The sequence below is a fragment of the Canis lupus genome, chromosome 9 (genome assembly GCF_048164855.1).
Source record: "Canis lupus baileyi chromosome 9, mCanLup2.hap1, whole genome shotgun sequence".
NCBI lineage: Eukaryota > Metazoa > Chordata > Mammalia > Carnivora > Canidae > Canis > Canis lupus.
The window spans coordinates 69,709,454-69,727,885 of NC_132846.1; the positions used below are offsets into that span (position 1 = coordinate 69,709,454).

The 18,432-nt window shown below is 44.4% G+C and overlaps 1 protein-coding gene across 4 annotated transcripts in view; it reads left to right on the forward strand.

The window, feature by feature from the left end:
• Positions 1-18,432, forward strand: part of EML1 (EMAP like 1) — a 189,069-nt gene that overhangs the window by 141,157 nt on the left and 29,480 nt on the right. For 2 of the 4 annotated variants that reach the window (XM_072839905.1, XM_072839908.1), the window contains exons 5-9: positions 9,362-9,390; positions 10,334-10,390; positions 12,972-13,101; positions 17,156-17,305; positions 18,179-18,248. In XM_072839905.1, the coding sequence (XP_072696006.1) occupies positions 9,362-9,390; positions 10,334-10,390; positions 12,972-13,101; positions 17,156-17,305; positions 18,179-18,248 (436 nt within the window). The remainder of the gene's footprint in view (positions 1-9,361; positions 9,391-10,333; positions 10,391-12,971; positions 13,102-17,155; positions 17,306-18,178; positions 18,249-18,432) is intronic. The other 2 variants (XM_072839907.1, XM_072839909.1) reach the window with 1 other exon arrangement.

The window sequence follows — 18,432 nt, forward strand, 5'->3', positions numbered from 1 at the left end:
CCACATCACATCAGAATGAGCGGGGGCCGCAGGCCGTGCACGATTCCCAGGCGAGCTCGCCAGGATGCAAGCGAGGGAGACGGAGCACAGGAGTGACTTTGGATCAGTCCCGGTTTGTGCAAGAAGCACGTCATGCACACATGGCGGTGCTGTAACTTGTGTGAAGCGCAGACTCTTGGCTGCAGAGCTCACATTACCGCACACCATATGCAGAGCTGTCTTTAGCGCATGTGGCACTTTTACGAAAATTGGAAAAAGCCTCCTCTTGCTCAAGGAAAACACTCCCACATCAGCATATATCATTCTCAATAATAATTACAGCAGATATAAACTACTCCATATACCACGTACAAATCTTTTTTTTTTTTCAGTGTACCACGTACAAATCTTAATGTCGAACACAAAATAATAGTGGTTTTGAGGTCCTCGACATTCACATTTTCCGACATAGACTAATCTACTTAAAAATAATGGCATGTTTTGCTTTCAGTAGAAACTGTGTTCTTTTATGAGTTTCAGCCTTCCTGCGCCTGCATCTCATTTTCTTTGGAAATGGTCACTGGATTTGACAGTTGTTTTTGTGACATTGAAGGCTCTTATCTTGAGTGCTTAACACCTTAAAATACTTTGCTTGTAACAATAGCACTTAATCTTTGCACTGACAAAACTTCTATAAAAACAAAAGCAATATATGGCAGTGTAATATTTACCCTATGTATTATTGATGGTAAATAATAATAGTTATGTAGTGATTTGTGCCATAATCAGGTATTTTTTAAATTTAAATAGGAAGCCAACAGTAACATTCTGATGAATGACCTATGCTATCTAATGTAGCCACTATATTAATCCAGTAGGGATTTTTTTAATTAAAAAAAAGTGCTTTGTGTCAGACAGAAAGACAGCTACTACCTAGCTTACGGTTTATGCTAGATGTTGCTAGACTGATTAAATGTTTCAGTTAGGAAACTGGGCCCCTCTTGTAATTCTGACTAGAGTGACATATCAACTTTGGGAATAAGATATTTTGTTTCCATCAAAATGTTATTGTAATGGGCTTATTTTGTTAGAACAGGAAATGCTTCAGCCCTCTGCTGGAAACCTTGTTAGAACACATATTTATTATTTTAAAAAGAAGAAGAACAACACACACTTAAATTCCCCATCTTGAGTCAACAAATGTGAAAAAAATCTTCAAAGTCACAAAGATGTGAAAATGCCCCCTTCGGATGCTCTTTTGTGTTGAACACCCTGGACACCTGTACCAGCCATTTTATCCAGACTGTAGGGTCCAGAACCCTAAGCTGGAGACTCTGAGCTCCATCCTTCCTAAAGCTCTAGTGTTGAATGAAATAGTCTTTTCAGCAACACCCCAAGGGTCCTCAGGGCTCAGATTTGTTCTTTAGGGACACCTGGGTGGCTCAGCGGTTGAGCATCCGCCTTCAGCCCAGGGTGTGATCCTGGAGACCCAGGATCGAGTCCCACATCCAGCTCCCTGGATGGAGCCTGCTTCTCCCTCTGCCTGTGTCTCTGCCTCTCTCTCTTTCTCTCTCTCTGTCTATCATGAATAAATAAAAATCTTTAAAAAAAAAACTTCTTAAATAAAAATTAAAAAAATTAAAAAGAAAACTTCTTTAAAAAAAAATTTGTTCTTTAACCTCAGCATCACTGACAGTGTGATCTGAATCTTAGTCCTCAGCCTGGGTGCAAAGGCCCATCGTCTGCTGGCTCCCCATCCTCTCATGTGCCCTGATATTCACACCTCCCCAACCCCAGCTCTCACTTATCCCCAGCAAGAATTGTTTTCTTTGAGATAATTGATTTATTACACGAGTAACGTGGGTCTTGGGAAATCCAGATGCCCAAAAAAGAGGAAATGAAAATCTTGCCACTCAGAGAACATGTTATTAACATGTCCATCCAGACTTATTTCTAGGGTCCTGCGTGTATGTAGTGTATAACTTTAATCTATTTGTGACCTTCTTTTTCACATGTTATACAGCCATGTCTTTATGTCAGTAAATATACTCTTACAATGTTCCTTTAGATGTGGGTCATCGTTTATCTAGACAAATGAACTTTAGAGGCCATCAGGCACCAACGAGGTTCTTCTTTTTATTTATTTATTTATTTATTTATTTAAATTTTTATTTATTATTTATGATAGTCACAGAGAGAGAGAGAGGCAGAGACATAGGCAGAGGGAGAAGCAGGCTCCATGCACTGGGAGCCCGACGTGGGATTCGATCCCGGGTCTCCAGGATCGCGCCCTGGGCCAAAGGCAGGCGCCAAACCGCTGCGCCACCCAGGGATCCCACCAACGAGGTTCTTCTGATTCAGTCGGATGAGCCCAACATCCAGAACAATGTACACAATAGGTACTCAACACACACTTAGCACCCCAGTGATCAAACCCAGTCTTAATTAAGGAAATGCAAATATGAGTAAGAAGATACTATATTTACAAAAATCTTTATCATATAGTGGCACCTGGGTGGCTCAGTCAATTAAGCATCAACTCTTAGTTTCGGCTCAGGTCATGATCTCAGGATCCTGAGATTGAGCCCCATGTTGGGCTCCATGCTCAGCATGGAATCTGCTTGAGATTCTCTGTCTCCCCCTGTCCCTCCCCCTGCTCTTTTTTTCTCTCTCTAAAATAAGTAAATAAATAAAAATCTTTGGGAAAAAAAAACGTTATTGCATTATAAAATAAAGCACAGGTACAATGTATATAGATTATATATATTGTATTATATATAATACTATATATTATATATATTGTACATATTGTATTGTATATATAACATATATATTGTATTATGTATAATACATATATTATATATATATAATTATAAATGTATATATATATCTCCCGCCCCACCCAAGCAAATATATAGCTTAATGAGTTACACCTTCTAGCCCTTAGTCAGTGGAGGGTTGTCGCCTTCTCCTGAGTGACATGTGTGCGAGTCTGGAGCAGTTTGGTGGGGGTGGATGGTTGGATACATTTGGAGGAACTCCAGCCAATTCTTTGAGACCCAGCTCAGGTGCCCCTTTCTCTGGAAGCCTGCCCTGGCCCTTTGGTCTGAGTTGCCTGTCTGATTGCTTTGTACCTGCTCATTCGCTCTACCTGTAACTCCCTCCCCACTCGCCAGGTGCCCACACATGTGCTTGCCCTCCCTGGAGCTTTGGGAAGGCAGAGGCTGTCACTTACTACTCTTTGTATCACTAGCCCTTCGAACAGGGCCTGGCACACAGTAGCTGTTCAATAAATATTTGTGGCACGAATGAAAGAATAGATATTTAATTTAAAAAAAAAACAAAAACAAAAAACACAGTCACTTAAGAACCATGTAAACAGCACCACCTATTGGTGGATGGGCTTGACACTACACTTTAGATTCTAAAGCCTTCTGCACTGTAAAGGCGACTCAAGTTAGGCATCTTCCCGTTACTGAAAATGGTTCACTCTCCAAGCCATGGGGTCATTCATCTTTTAATAAATGTTAAAATTTAAAAAAAGATAAATGTTAAAATACTAAGTGCTGATATGCTGTATGCTGTTATGGTTAGGAGGCTGGTAGGCAGAGAGCCTGGAAGTACGAGTAGGTTCTTGTTGGTGAAATTAGGAAGAAGAAAGAAATGACATCAATGAATCACCTTGTGCTGGGCGTTCTGTGACACACGTTATCTGATCTGGCCTGTACCTTGCACTGGTTTTAGTCTCATTCTGTAGATGAAAGAAAGTAAAAGGTAAAGCGACTTGCCCAACCTGAATGCAGATCCAGCTGACTTCAAAATCTGGCTCATTGTGCCGCATTAAGCAGGAAGTATTGGTTGGAAATGTCTGTGAAGCGATCTTTGTCCCTTGTGAGGTCTCCAGTGACTTCTAAGCTCTTCTGGATGTTTCCTGAACGACCCTCTTTCTAGTGGAAAGCCACTTAAGGGCATTTATATAGAGAATCATTACTTCCACGGTGAAGTATTTTGGTTTCCAGTAAAAATGTTATTTCAAGTGAGATCCTTTTCAAAAGGACTCATGGTATGTATGTCAAGAGCCACAGTTAAAAACAAACAAACAAACAAAGCAACAACAACAAAAAAAAGAGCCACAGTTTTTATAGGTGAATAAATTTCAGGGAAATAGCACATTTGACTCTGGAATGGTGACCTCCTTGACATTATTAATCATTTTCAAAAGCAAGTATCTCTCCTCAAACAGCATTTGACGTCTGTTGCTCTGCCCCGTTACACACGTCACACGTGTCAGACCTGCAGCACGCAGAACCTGGGCCCCTGAGCCCCCCCTTTCAGGCACATGGAGCAAATTAGGTAACAGATACGGAAGTGCTGAGTGCAGATGGTGCTGCAGAGGAGGAGCACAGTAAATACAGGTTGAATTGGAGTCTGAGCAAGTTGCCCACCAGACTCCCCTCCTGATACACACCTAGCCTGCCTGGGGCAAGGTGAGTGTCAGCAGATGAAAAGACAAATGACCACTAGTACACCACCCCTGGGCCCAGAGTTCACAGTGAACATTATCGATGAGTTGATAACACACAATTTATTTTTATTTTTTCAAGATTTTATTTACTTATTCATGAGACACAGAGAGAGAGGCAGAGACATGGGCAGAGGGAGAAGCAGGCTCCCTGTGGGAAGCCCAATGCGGGTCTCGATCCCAGGGCCCCAGGATCATGACCTGAGCCAAAGGCAGAGTCTCAACCACTGAGCCACCCAGGTGCCCCGATAACCAGCGATTTAGACTCAGGTGGTTGTAGCTGAGGTGTGGCCGTGAGCTCACAGCTCAGGACAAGAGCCTTTCCTTGGCTCAACTGTTTGGTTCTCTCCTGCTGCCTCCAGATCCAGCCACTGGCCTGGCGAAGGCTCTCTGCTGCCTCGCATCTTCCCTGAGTCCCCAGGTGCTGCGTATAGCTTGTAAGAGTCCTTGAGATCATTTCCTGAGCCAACCAGCTCAAGGAGACATACAGTCAAACTCTTTCGGCAAATCTTCTTCCTGCCAAAACAGAGCAGTTTAAACCATACCCGTCTGCAACACTGTGCATTTTGGAGGGATCGGCCACTGCCCGGTGCCAAGGGGAAATGAGGGTCTGCTCACCAGAGGGGACATCCTTTCTCTCCACTGGGCTTATGTCTCTTGTGGGCTTCAGGGCACAGTCGGGGACATGTGTGCCGGCCTCGCCCTAGGACAGGGATGAGTGAAGCCTCGCTGTGGTCCTGGTGTTCAGTCAGCCTCCCCCCCTGGAGCCGCACTTACACTTTCCCACTTAGCTCACACTAAGGAATCAGTTGATCAGCACAAACCACACAACACTGGACAGGTGGCCTCCTCCCACGCAGAGTGAACTTGCAGCCCCGCAACAGCGCTGGGTTCCAAGGGCCCACTCTCCATGTATGGACAGCGAGTTTTGGAAAGCACAGGAGTTCAGCATGCTGCTCCCATTAATGGATTTGACCAGAGGCCACAGCGTCTCTAATCCTGGAGCACTGTTATGGCCACACCTCCCATGGGTTTGCCCCTCTGTTACTAGTTGGGAAGATTCACTGTCGCTTCCTAGGTTTGTACTCGTAAGACTTGCACCTGGGAGTGGGACTCCCTCTTCGCTGGCGCCCTGGTGCCGTTTAGGAATGGTGCTGGCGTGTAGGCGGGAATAATGGATTCGAAAGTAAACAGCTTATTTTTTTCTATAAAAATGTAGCCTTCTAAAATAATGAAACACAACAATAGTATCCTTTCTAAATATAATATATCCAAAATGTGATGTGTAATTCAGAGCAAAATTCAAGAACTCTGAATACTTTAGTGTGACCTGGTGTCTCACTCCATGACTCTCAGTCATTAACACTCACACTGCCATCTCCAGTGTTCTTTTTTATTTTTTTATTTTTTATTTTTTTAAAAGATTTTATTTATTTATTCATAGAGATGCAGAGAGAGAGAGAGGCAGAGACACAGGCAGAGGGAGAAGCAGGCTCCATGCAGGGAACCCAACGTGGGACTCGATCCAGGGTCTCCAGGATCACACCCTGGGCTGCAGCAGCGCTAAACCGCTGTGCCACCAGGGCTGCCCTCCAGTGTTCTTTTTTAATTTTTTATAAAGATTTTATTTATTTATTTGAGGGAGAAAGCATGAGCAGAGGGTAAAAGAGAAGCAGGCTCCTTGCTGAGCAGGGAGCTCAATGTGGGGCTCCATCCCAGGACCCTGGATCATGACCTGAACCAAATGACAGATGTTTAACCAACTGAAACACCCAGGCGCCCTCATTTCTAGTGTTTTATTAGAGATCTTTGATGGTTCCTCTAATGTTAGAAGCTCAGCATCAAAAGTCCTTCCTGTATTTGGAATTCACACTGCCCTCGGATCTCTTTTTCTGAGAACAGAGTTCATAATTGTTCTTTTCAGTGTCCAGGAAAGGTTCTGGATTGCTTATTCCTGCATTCGTGGCTTTTGTGTCTCTCCACTTCTGTGATCAAAGTCCTGATGGATAAATGACTTTCGTGTCTTCTGATTCCCTGCCTGGCTCCCCTGTCATTATGTTCCTATAACCAGTGCGCTTGCCCTGCAGTCTTCCGTTTCCACTTTTCCTCTCACGTCCTCACCCCGCCTGTGAATCTAATCATATGTGAAAGTCGGAGGTAAGACTTGTGCTTCCACGCAGACAATCACAGGAGTGTCATTCCTGCTCTGACAGTGAGCTATCAGAGCACGGCTATTTTAAACCCACCCTGGAGCTGAGGTTGCAAAGTCGTATGATGAACTAAAATCCACAAAGAGACAAGCCTGTCTTAGGAGAGACAGGCCCCCCCGCTCCCTTTATCCTGGGCAGGGCTGCAAGAAGAGAGGAGCCTTCCTGGGTGCATGTCAGAAGAAAGCAGCCGAAAGCTCCTGGAATAATTAAGCTGACTGTGGCCTGGGATGGTCACTTGGAAATCTTGGGAGCCCCCGGCACAGGGGACTCTTCATACACACGCATGCACACCTGCACACATGCACACACCCCTACGTTTACTGCAGACTTTCAGTGAGATCGTGACAAATCGGGAGCAGGTGAGGCATGCGGAAGGACACCCTCCTGAGGTGCGGGCATGCCAGGCTGCTGTCGTCCAGGGACAGAGCGGGGGCACCGAGAGAAATTCTCTACACAGTGCAGCTTGCATGGGTGCCAGGCGGGAGCTGGCCACCCCCCAGGAGGGACAGGGAAGCTGACAGCCCTGGAGGTGTGGTGCGTGCTGGGCTCTGAGGACCCCACTGGGAGACCTGAGGGAACCCCACACACACCCCGGGCTCCCCAGGTGCCAGGTGGCAGCTGTGTCCCATCGCAGGGATGGAACCCAGCAGTGAGCAGAGCAGAGGTCCCCGCCCTCTCTAGGCAATGACCTGCTGCTGGAGGGACACAGCATGAAAGGATGTGGCTGGTCGGGGCCCTGGAGAGAAATACTGCTGCCGTGGCATGGGATGTGTCGGGGGCAGGTCTGAGGAGGTTGCAGAGTGGAGCAGCAGAGAGGCCTGGCCGGGAAGTGGCTCAAAGCACAGACAACGCACAGGGGCTGTGGGACCTGTGTCCAGGAGGAGGGGAAGCTAGGGCAGACGCCTGACACAGGAGCTCTCAGCCCGTGTGAGGGGCCCCAGGGCCAGGACAGCTAGACTCCGGGACTGGGGACAGTAAGGGGACATGCGGACGGAAAAATAAAGTTGTCAGGAGCAGAGGCCAGTGTAAGACATGTCACCTTAAACATTCTGCTGTGCTTTCAGAGTAGTTTTCAGTGACCAAAGTCAGAGCTGTGCAACAGATCCAACTACTTAAAACACATTTGAGCCGAGCACAAAGCACTTCTGAAGCATCAGTCCAAATTCCCCGCCCCGGTTCTACATAAAGTTACCTGGGAATGAAGGACATTGGTAATATTATATTGTGGGGTTATAGCTAATTCTTTTTTTTTTTTTCAAGTTCTTTATTTGAGAGAAAGAGGGCGAGGGCGAGGGGAGAGGCAGAGAGAGAGGGAGCATCTCAAGGAGACTCTGTGCTCAGCATGGAGCCCAACGGGCTCGATCCCACAACCCCGAGATCATGACCTGAGCCGAAATCAAGTGTCGGCCGTCCAACCAACTGAACCTCCCAGGCGCCCCAGATGACCACTAACCCTTACTGGTGGTGTTTCTCAATGTATTTTAAGAAAAATGGAGAAGAAAAGTAACATTAGGACTGCATCTGCCCAGGTACTTTTTTTTTTTTTTTAAGATTTTATTTATTAATGAGAGACACAGAAAGAGAGGAGAGGGAGAAGCAGGCTCCGATGCGGGACTCCAATCCCAGGGCTCCAAAAACACACCCTGGGCTCAAGGCAGGTGCTAAACTGCTGAGCCATCCAGGCATCCCTGCCCAGGTACTTTTTAAAAATTATGAGCACGCACGCACATCTGTGAGCTTCTGGAGGCTCTCCCGGGAGTGGCTTTCGTTTACAGTGTCTGTCTTGTTCCGTATCCTAAAGCAGGTTACCCAGGAGGCAGGAGAGTACAGGGGAAGACAGCGCGGACCCTGGAGTCTTGGGGTCAAGTACTGGCTCTGTGTTTGAACGGGACACGCTTGTTGCCCAGCCCGAGAGTCCCCCCAACCTTGTCTGGCAGGCAGATGTAACCTCTCCCTACAGGTGCTTGCTGTGCGACGTAGTAGGAATGCTTTCCCTCCCCTGGGTGGGGGGACAGGGGGCTCCTCCTGCGAGCTCATCCCAGGGAAGCCTGCCCCTTTGGGATGACCTTAGCCAGTCAGTGGCATGACCTTGAATGCTTTGGGAGTTTGGTTTCCCAGATGCATCCGGGGGTGGCCTCAGCCTGGCCAAAATCCTCAGTGGGGTTCCCACAACACTGATGAGACGGCTGCACCCCAATATTCCTTATTTTTGTTCTCCTTTTCTCCTCACAGCAGCCACCCTGCTAGGAGCTGGGCTCTATGGGTTCTTACCCAGAAGACCCCGTGTCAGGAATTTGCTGATTTTACATAAATTCTTTAAATAATCCATCAGAAGAGCTTGGGGAAGAAGAGCAAACCTTTACACATTGAGACGTGGCCATTCCCTTCTTGATGAAGCACGTTTTTCTTCGCTAGGCCCCTACTTGCTCTCCTGAAAGGCCAGTTGTGGTGATAAAGCTGGGATTAGTCTCTTGCACCTGCGTTTAGACCTTCTCGTTTACAGTTGTTCCTTTTTTGCAGTTGCATGGGTTTGTTTTTTCTTATTAACAAGTGTCCCTGGTGCAGCATCCGTGATCAGCCCGTACGTGAAGGGGGTGAAACCACCTGCCACAAGCCTCCCTTTAAACCTGTCTCTGTTTCGTCTCCACAGCAAACCCAAGGAGCCCGTCTTCAGCGCTGGTAAGTCTGATTTCATCTTTATGTGGGTGCCCCTCACTCACCCCAGGACTCGAGGGACAAATGCATAGCTATTCCGGGGTCACCTTTCACCTGCGCTGTCCTCGTGGTGGGGCTGACAGGTCGAGTGCCACCAGCCTGTGTCCCCGGGGGGCCGGGGCTCAGATTGCGGAGACCAGCCGCAAAATGGTCATCGAGACTGGACCCTCTACTGTCCCCCTTTAAACACAATTTGAGATGCGCCAATAAGGAGGAAGAGTAAAATGCCACCACATGAGCAGAAGCAGAGCTTCTAGGAGAAAAGACTTCTGTTGCCTTTGTTACTCCTTCCTGACCCCGTGGGGCTTCTGGCTCAACATCTGCAGCTCTCCAAAAGGGTAGCTTTCTGGTGCATTAAGTTATAACTTCATCTAAAAGTAGCTTTTTTCTCTGTTTTCTGCCTTTGGTTTCTTAAACTGCAAACTAATAGTTCATAGGTATCTTTCCATATACCTTTTTTTTTTTCTAACACATTTTATAATAAGGTAGATGCTATTTTTAGGATATTAACCTGATTTAAAAGCGCATTTAAAATGCAAAATCACTGACAGGTATGGCATCCGTTAAGTAAATCCCTTCGGTTTTAACTTTTTCAGTTTTGTCCCTTCGATTCAGATTTGAAACCTCTCTAAAAGTCAGCATTCCGTAGGTTTCAGCATGTGCTTTAGTATTCATTTCATTTTCGGGAAGCATGAGGTCATGTGCTGAAAATGTGGTTGCCCTAAGCCTGCAGAGCCAGGTGTTGAGCACACTGGTCGGAACCCCGAACCCCTGCACCTCAGGCAGGTTCTCCTGCCGGGGGCAGGGCGGCCTCTCCGACTGAGAGCTAGCTGCTCCCGGCGAGAGCTGCTCCCCAGCGAGCGGGCAGGCCGGTCCCTCTTGCAGTTCTTGCCATCTCTTTATCTAGCGCTTCTGTCCCTGTCTCCGAAATCACAAGGGAAACGCCGGGTGACACACTGCAAAGGTAGGCGGCATTTCTGAAACCTCATAGCTCTCTGAGCAAAGCTGCTATCCAGGCTGCAGAAACTTTTTTCATACAGGCAAGCACATAATCTCCTCGTATGAAAATGTTTTGGGCACACGAGCCACTCGGACTTAAAGTTAAAAGCATTCCTGCGCATTGACTTGGATGGGTTTTAATAAGTAGCTGCTACATTCAATCTGGCTTGATTATTGGCTGATTGCAGGAACTTTGAAAAATCTGAATAAACCTTAAGAGAGCTATAGGGCAGCCCTGGATGTCCCACTGCTTGACCTGGTGTCCTGCACCGCTACTGGCCTCTCCCTCTGCGCCCTCGGGTTGGCGGCTGCGATCCGCTGTCCTAACACGCCTGGAAAATACCATTGCTTCCCTTGCTGTGTTTTGATTTTATTTTTAAAATATTTTTAAAGACTTATTTATTTGAGAAAGAGAGAGAGGAAGAGAGAGCAAAGGGGGAAGGGCAGAGGGAGAGAGAGAATCTCTGGCAGACACTGCTTAGAGCCCGACATGGGGCTCGGTCCCACGACCCTGAGGTCACAACCTGAGCCAAAACCATGAGTCAGATGCCTCACCAACTGTGCCACCCAGGCGCCCCTGCATTTTGATTTTAAATGTAGAATGTCTGAATTACCAGTGCAAAACCATGCCACGGCAAAATTCAGCGCCTTTTTTTGCCTAGGTCAGTGATTTAGAATTGTGCTAAGTAAGCCTCCACTGTGAGGCCTTAACCAGCACACGGCTACAGTGTACTCCGTGTTTCACGCACACTGATCATTGCAGCCACGGAGGGCTCCGCCGTGCAGTGGAGATGGCATTATATCCTCTTTATTACCCATCCACATTCTGCGCCTCCCCTCCTACAAAGAGAATTGATGGAATCGCTTGTCTAGCTCCATGCTCACTCCTGCCTGCTTTCTGTTCCCTTCTTTCATCTGCGGGGTGCCCCTAGGTCCTGCAGGGGTGGGGTCACACAGTCTGGTGAGCCCAGATTTCGGTGAGGGATTAAGGAAGGGAAGGGGTTTGGGGTGAGAAGAGCAAGGGCAGAGGCCCTGTGGGAGATAGTAGGAGCACATCTGGCCCAGCAGGAGGATGCAGGTGCGGTGCTTGCAGCCACGATGTTACTTAGGGGGGAGGAGGCAGGTGCTAGATGTTTGGATCTAGCAGGTAAGACAGCGGGAAAAGGATTTTGCATGGAGGAAGGACGTGGTGAGATCCACTTTGGGCCTTGATGGTTTTGGCAGCCGGTGTACGATGCCGCAGGAGGGCAGTAGGAGAGCCTGGGGTGCTGGGACCTGTGACGGGCTGGTCCCTGCAGATCTGGGGAAGACAGAGCCTGGTGGCAGCATCCTCAGGGAGGGTCCATGGAGCACTGTCTGCAGGATGAGCATGTGTGGGTTCTTATTAAAAAATCAGACTTGCTATGCAGAGTGGAGAGTGCATCACACGCATGCATGCAAGGCCAGAAGTGCACGCACACAGTAACATAAAACCGGGATGGCCTCTTAATTTAGGTGATACCGCATGTGGCATTGTTTGAGGATCCTCAGGAACAAGACTTACAAAACTAATTTGTAAATGTGGTGCTTATGGCAGTGTAATGACTCTGTGACTTCTCACCAGTTTCCTCTCTGTGGATGATCTTTCTGTTGAGTTATGTGCTGCTCTGGCTGGTTCCAACTGCCTGATTTAACTGCTGCGAAGGCCTGATCCTTTGATCTGCAGTGAGTTCTAACAGAATTAATTCATCAGGAACTCACAAGACATTTTCTCTGGTCTTATTATACCCTGAAAGCCAGCAGAAGACTCCAACTTATTTCTTTTTAAAACCACACTTGTCCCATGTCAACGTATTACTGGGTTTGACTCTTGCCCTGTAATTTCTTGACACATCAGAAGTTATTTTATTATAAAAAAAAGTTTGTTCTAGAAGGTTCTATTTCACAATGCCTCTAATTGTTCTTTTATTTTCTCTCTAGCTTTTCTTTGAGCATTTTCCTTCTCGTGTGCACCCTAGCATGTACTTTGGCCAATTTTGTGTTCTTTACACTTGAAAAAATGTGTCCACTGTAAAAAGATACATAAAGATACGTTTCTACATCGCAATATAACAAACCAATTTAAATATTGAAAGATATCTTATGAATTTTGATACTGAAATTGTATATACATTGAAGTCAATAAAAAATTTTAGTGGCTTCCTTGTGTTAGTTGTAATTTCTTGAGGTGGCATTTTTTTCCCCCTCCTGATGATAAAGAAAATGTAAGCACCAAGTCTCTCGTGGAAAAATAATGGAATCTAGTTCCTCCTTGCCTTTTACAATCTCTTCTAGATTTCACGTACTTAAGTAAGCAGCAGCATGTCAGAAGTAAACAGGGTGAAAACTTTTGTTTTAAACTCTTTAATTTTATGTTTCAGTTCTTTGTCCCTAACATGTTAATTAGAAATCACACGAAGGGTAAAGTTTTCTCCCTTTTACATTAAAAGGCTAACGAGAAGATAACATTTGTTTTCAGATGTACTGGGCACTGAGGTGTCTTACTAATATCTTTGTTCTTTTTGTAGAAGAAGGATATGTAAAAATGTTTCTTCGTGGACGCCCTGTTACCATGTACATGCCCAAAGATCAAGTGGACTCTTACAATTTGGAAGCAAAAGTAGAACTACCAACCAAGAGACTTAAGCTGGAATGGGTGTATCCTTTATTCACTGGCTGGACCTGTCACGAGGTTTAAGTTGGTTCATGCTCCGAGCTTAAAGTTTAACTGTAGAAATTCATAAAACTTAAGTTCTCTTCCGCTTTTATTTATTTATTTATTTATTTATTTATTTATTTATTTGAGAGGGGGGGAATGGGGGAGGGGCAGAGGGAGAACCTCTAGCAGATTCTACGCTAAGTATGGAGCCCGATGCAGTGCTGGATCTCACAACCCTGAGATGATGACCTGAGTGGAAATCAAGAGTCAGGCACTTAACCTACACTGAGCCACCAAGGCACTCCAAGTTCTCTTAAGCTTTTTTTAAAAGAACAAAATATTCTATTCTCACTTTAAAAAAAATTAACAAAACAGGCCATGTGTTAGCATGCAGTACAGTGTCTTGGCAGAGGAGGGGCTCCATGAGGGCAGCTGATTGTGGGGACACTGACTTATTCTTGAATGATTATAGTTTTTGCTCAAATACATCTACATTCCTGAAAAGAAAATACAAATATATATTAAAAAAAAAAGAAAATACAAATATGCTGGATAGTTTTTGGGTTTGTTTTTAATTTTTTTTTAAAGATTTTATTTATTTATTCATGAGAGACACAGAGAGAGAGGCAGAGTCACAGGCAGAGGGAGAAGCAGGCTCCCTGCAGGGAGCCCAATGTGGGACTGGATCCCAGGCCCCCAGGATCACGCCCTGGGCTGAAGGGAGGCGCTCAACCACTGAGCCACCCAGGCATCCCAACTGAGCCACAGAAACAGGCATCCCTGTTTTGTTTTTTTATTTTTTATTTATTTTTTTTCCTGTTTTGTTTTTTTAGAGAGTTGTGGGAAAATGCATCACTCTCTGGCCTGAACTTTAATCTTTCCAACAGAATAAATGTAGTTAAAAACTAATGGAAAAGCAAGCCTATCGAAAACAATCACAAATGGACAGAGTTAAGGATTCTCATGAAATTGAAAGAACTGATTATTTTTACCAGTAGCTGTCATATGCTTAGTCAGCTCTGCAGGGCAGATGGAACAGCCAGGAGCTCTACCTGTCTACCTAGAAACCGTGGAAATGCAACTTACACCAAACTTACAAACTTAGGAAAATGAATATATCAAAAACTGAGCTACACTGTGCTGGCTGGAGGTTCTTACCCCCAGACAGAGTGATAGACACCCTGGAAGGAAGGACAGGCACCCACCCCTCAAACCAAGTGGGGGCTCAGCTAGCCTTGGGAGACTAATTGAAGGAGTAACATCAGGAATACCCCAGTACTAAATGAAGGGAGTATAGTGAAGGCATAAAAAAAATCAACACGTGCCATAGATAGAATGCTACTTTTAAAATAAATTTTTTCTAGATAGAATGCTACTTTAAGAAAAAAACTCCCTCTTGCCCCAAATCAAAGCCACAGAAATCCTAGTCAGCCCTATGACTAATGATCCTAAGATAAAGCTCTTGGAGCCTTTATACAATGAGATTTGGAAAAGTGAATGAGCTTCAAGGAGAAAAAACTTGAAATAAACAAGTAGAGCCTATGAAAAAGGGTGTATGAAGTGTTGGGGTTTTTTAAATTTTTACTTTATTTTTCCTGACTTAATTTTACTTTATTTTATTATGTTTATTTTACTTTAGAGGAAGCCTGCAGAGGCCACCTTCCAGTCCATACAGATTTTAAGACAAAGAGCAAGATTCCTTTCTTCACTCTCAAACAATTTTTTTTTTAATTTTATTTATTTGTTCATGAGAGAGGCAGAGACATGGGCAGAGGAAGTAGCAGGCTCCCTGCAGGGAGCCCAATGCGAGACTCATCCCCAGACCCTAGGATCACACCCTGAGCCAAAGGCAGACGCTCAACCGCTGAGCCACCCAGGTGTCCCACCCTCAAACAAATTTTTATTAAGTAACAGTTTGCTGCCAAGCCCGGAATAGAAGTTCGAAGAAGCTGGTTTAAATCAATGCTGTTGTCATTTCAGTTGGAAGAATTACTATTTGAAATGATGGCATCATACTCTTTGGGAATTTTGTAGTATTATCATCTGCGCCTGAATTTCTCTCACAAAATATATTTTTTATATTTTCAGACTCAGATATCATAAGCATTTACGTGCATCTATTTTGGCACATGTAATTGAAGTGATTCAGTTCTTCTTTAAGTCAATAAGAGTTTAAATTTTAGGTTAAATCGTAGCTGGAAATCATTATTCAAAACACATTTTTTTTTCCAGCCTACTCTTTATTCGTATTTTTGAAGATGTAAAACAGTGGAGCTTACTTCAAATAAATGGGACTTTTGTTAGATTAGTTTTTCACATCCAAGTTCAAGTGATGTTTTGCTCCCAAAATAGTTTGCAGGGTTTGAAAGTATATATGCCAAAGTCTTAACAGAGGTCATTATCTCCAAGGAGCTGGGGATGGTTGTGGCAAGGAGGATCGAAGTTTTTTATCCTTTGCATATGTATGTGGGAGTCTTGTTTGCACCTGTTACAAGTACTTTTATAATGTAAGAGAAAAGATCTAAATAAAAGATTTAGCCCCTAGATTACAATAAAAAGGAAGATTCACTCAATAACTAAGGCCAATACAAGTCATTTACCAGTATCTTAAAATTTATTTTTAAAAATACTTTAAAATATAAGGAATGTCAAAGTTCAGGGGCTTTTTTGTTTTGGTTTGGTTTACTGTTTTTCAGTTTTGGGTTTTTGTTTTTGTTTTTGTTTTTTGAAGTTCTTTTGACCTCACACTGCTTAATAGTTGAGATAATTCAGTCACTTAACATTTTCAGAACTATTTTGTTTTCAAAAGAGCTACAAATGCCACAGCCTGTCATAGGGATTCGAATAATTTCCCAGCTATGATTCTAGAACCAGAGCCAGTCCTCTTGTGAAGCCACAGAGTAGTGGTGAGACATCAGCCCCCCAAGTGGATGACAGCGGGATGGGATAGGCAGAGAGATGGCAGCCAGCTGGCCCTGCTTCTCTCCTGCTCCCAGAGTCAACCCTCTTCCGTGAAAGACCCAACACTCCAGCAGGAAGAAGAGTACACTGCAGACCTTGTGATAATGAAGTAGATCTGAGCAGGTGGTATGATACCTAGAGCTACACAAGGAAGGCAACAGAAAGGAAAGAGAAAAATTCTAGAGCAAAATATTCCAACATCCTTGTGAAGTGTCAAAATACAGTGTCCAGGTGATTTTAATTTTAGTGTCAAGCTGGTTAGGATAGCGGGCCTTTCAGAAAACCAGCTTGGCAAAATTTCGTTTTTAAAAAGATTTTATTTTTAAGTCACCTCTACACCCAATGTGAGGCTTGAACTTACAACCCCAACACAGAGTCACACACTCCACCGAGTCAGCCAGGTTGCCCCTTTGACAAAAAATATAAAGGCAGACTAGTCGTGAAAAAGGCAGGCATCCATGTAAAATCCAAACAATTCATAAAGAAATATGGCCCTGACTGTTGCTCCCAAGGTCTATGATTGATTGGCTAAATTCAAAGTAGTTCTCTTCCTGGTGACTTCACAAATGTCCGATCCAGTTACCATTGGTAACTAAAATAAGTCACTTTTTAAAAAAAGATTTTATTTATTCATGAGAGACACAGAGAGAGAGACAGAGGCAGAGACACAGGCAGAGGGAGAAGCAGGCTTTCTGCAGGGAGCCCAATGCGGGACTTGATCCCAGGACCCCGGGATCACACCCTGGGCCAAAGGCAGACGCTCAACCACTGAGCCACCCAGGTGCCCCAATAAGTCACATTTTTGATCAAGCTGAAAAATTCAGCTTTCAGAATATAATATATAACTTCTACGAACAAAGCCCTATCTTATAAGAATATGTCTTCACCTCAACTCAATGACCGTTCCCAACTCTGTTGCCTGCCTGTTGAGGGTCGCATGTATTTGGCTCGGAGTATTTATGATTTCATGTTATTTAAATGAGAGAAATTGATGATAATAGTCTTGTGGAATTGTATTGTCTGTTCCCGCTGAACAAAGCCAGTGTTTTGTCCGCTCTTAAGGAAATAAAGTTTATCTTGACACACACCAAGCTATGGGTACCGGGGTCGTGATTGCCGGAACAATCTGTACCTGCTTCCGACGGGGGAGACAGTGTACTTCATCGCTTCCGTGGTGGTGCTGTACAACGTGGAGGAGCAGCTGCAGAGGCACTACACCGGCCACAATGACGACGTGAAGTGGTGAGTCCTCACCCTCGTGGAAGTACATCTGCAGAAGGATGTCAGGGTTGAGCTACAAGTAAAGAAAAGGGATCTGAGAGAACAGGATCTTTCGGAAAAGCTCTCCTTACGTTCTGTGTTGTCCGTAGCTGGTGGCCTGCCAGCTGCTGGCTCTCTAAGACACTATAGGCTAGTTTAGTTTTCTACCCTTCGAACACATCATCTTAACCTACCGTATCACCCAGATGAATAGTTCCCATAGACCCCTGTCTGGAGGCCTTCTAAGCATGCTAATAGCTTCTGATCTGGGTCCTTATTTTAAAAAATAAAAAAAAAATAAAATGTTCATGCTTATGACTGGGTTTGGTTTAATTCACTCCTTTTTCATTCATTCATAACTCACGCATAGCTTTTGATGGGGGTTTTATGTATCTTGGAAGGACGGGAGGTGGAACGGGTGTCTTTCCCTATATCTACTTGTCCTAGATCCCTGGTCAATTCTAAAAATCCTGTTGGAAAAAGATATTTTTGCCATATATTTAATATAAAGATATAAAATATATTTTAATATAAAAAAATATATATTTAATATAAAATAAAAAGATATTTTGCCATATATTTAATAAAGGCTGCTGTAGTAGGCATGGTATGCTCCAAGCAAAGGATGCTTTCTCCTTGAGTCAGGAAGTTCTCCAGAAAGGATGGAATGAAATAGGTGCTAATGGCCCAGGGATGTTGGGGTGCTCTGAAAATTCATCGTGAGTCTGAGTCCGTGAGAAGTCAAGTACCGTATAGTTCTTTTATATTAAATTTTTTGGCTAGATTCTATTTGGCCAAGAGGGAAGTAAAGCTTATCTTTAAAGAGTGGCTGTTTTATAAATATCCTCTTTTTAGCCTAGCGGTCCACCCTGACAGGATCACAATAGCAACGGGACAGGTCGCGGGCACATCTAAGGATGGAAAAGTGAGTTGCTTTATCTCTTCCTATTTTCATAACAAACTACTAACTCGATATAGTCTTCTGGGAACATTTTGCTGATGAATAAGCCTGCCTAGGTAAAATTAAAGTATCCGAATGCTTCTTAATCCCCCATTAGATTTTTTTAGTGCAAAAAAAAATTTTTTTAAAGGACTTTTTATTGCATATT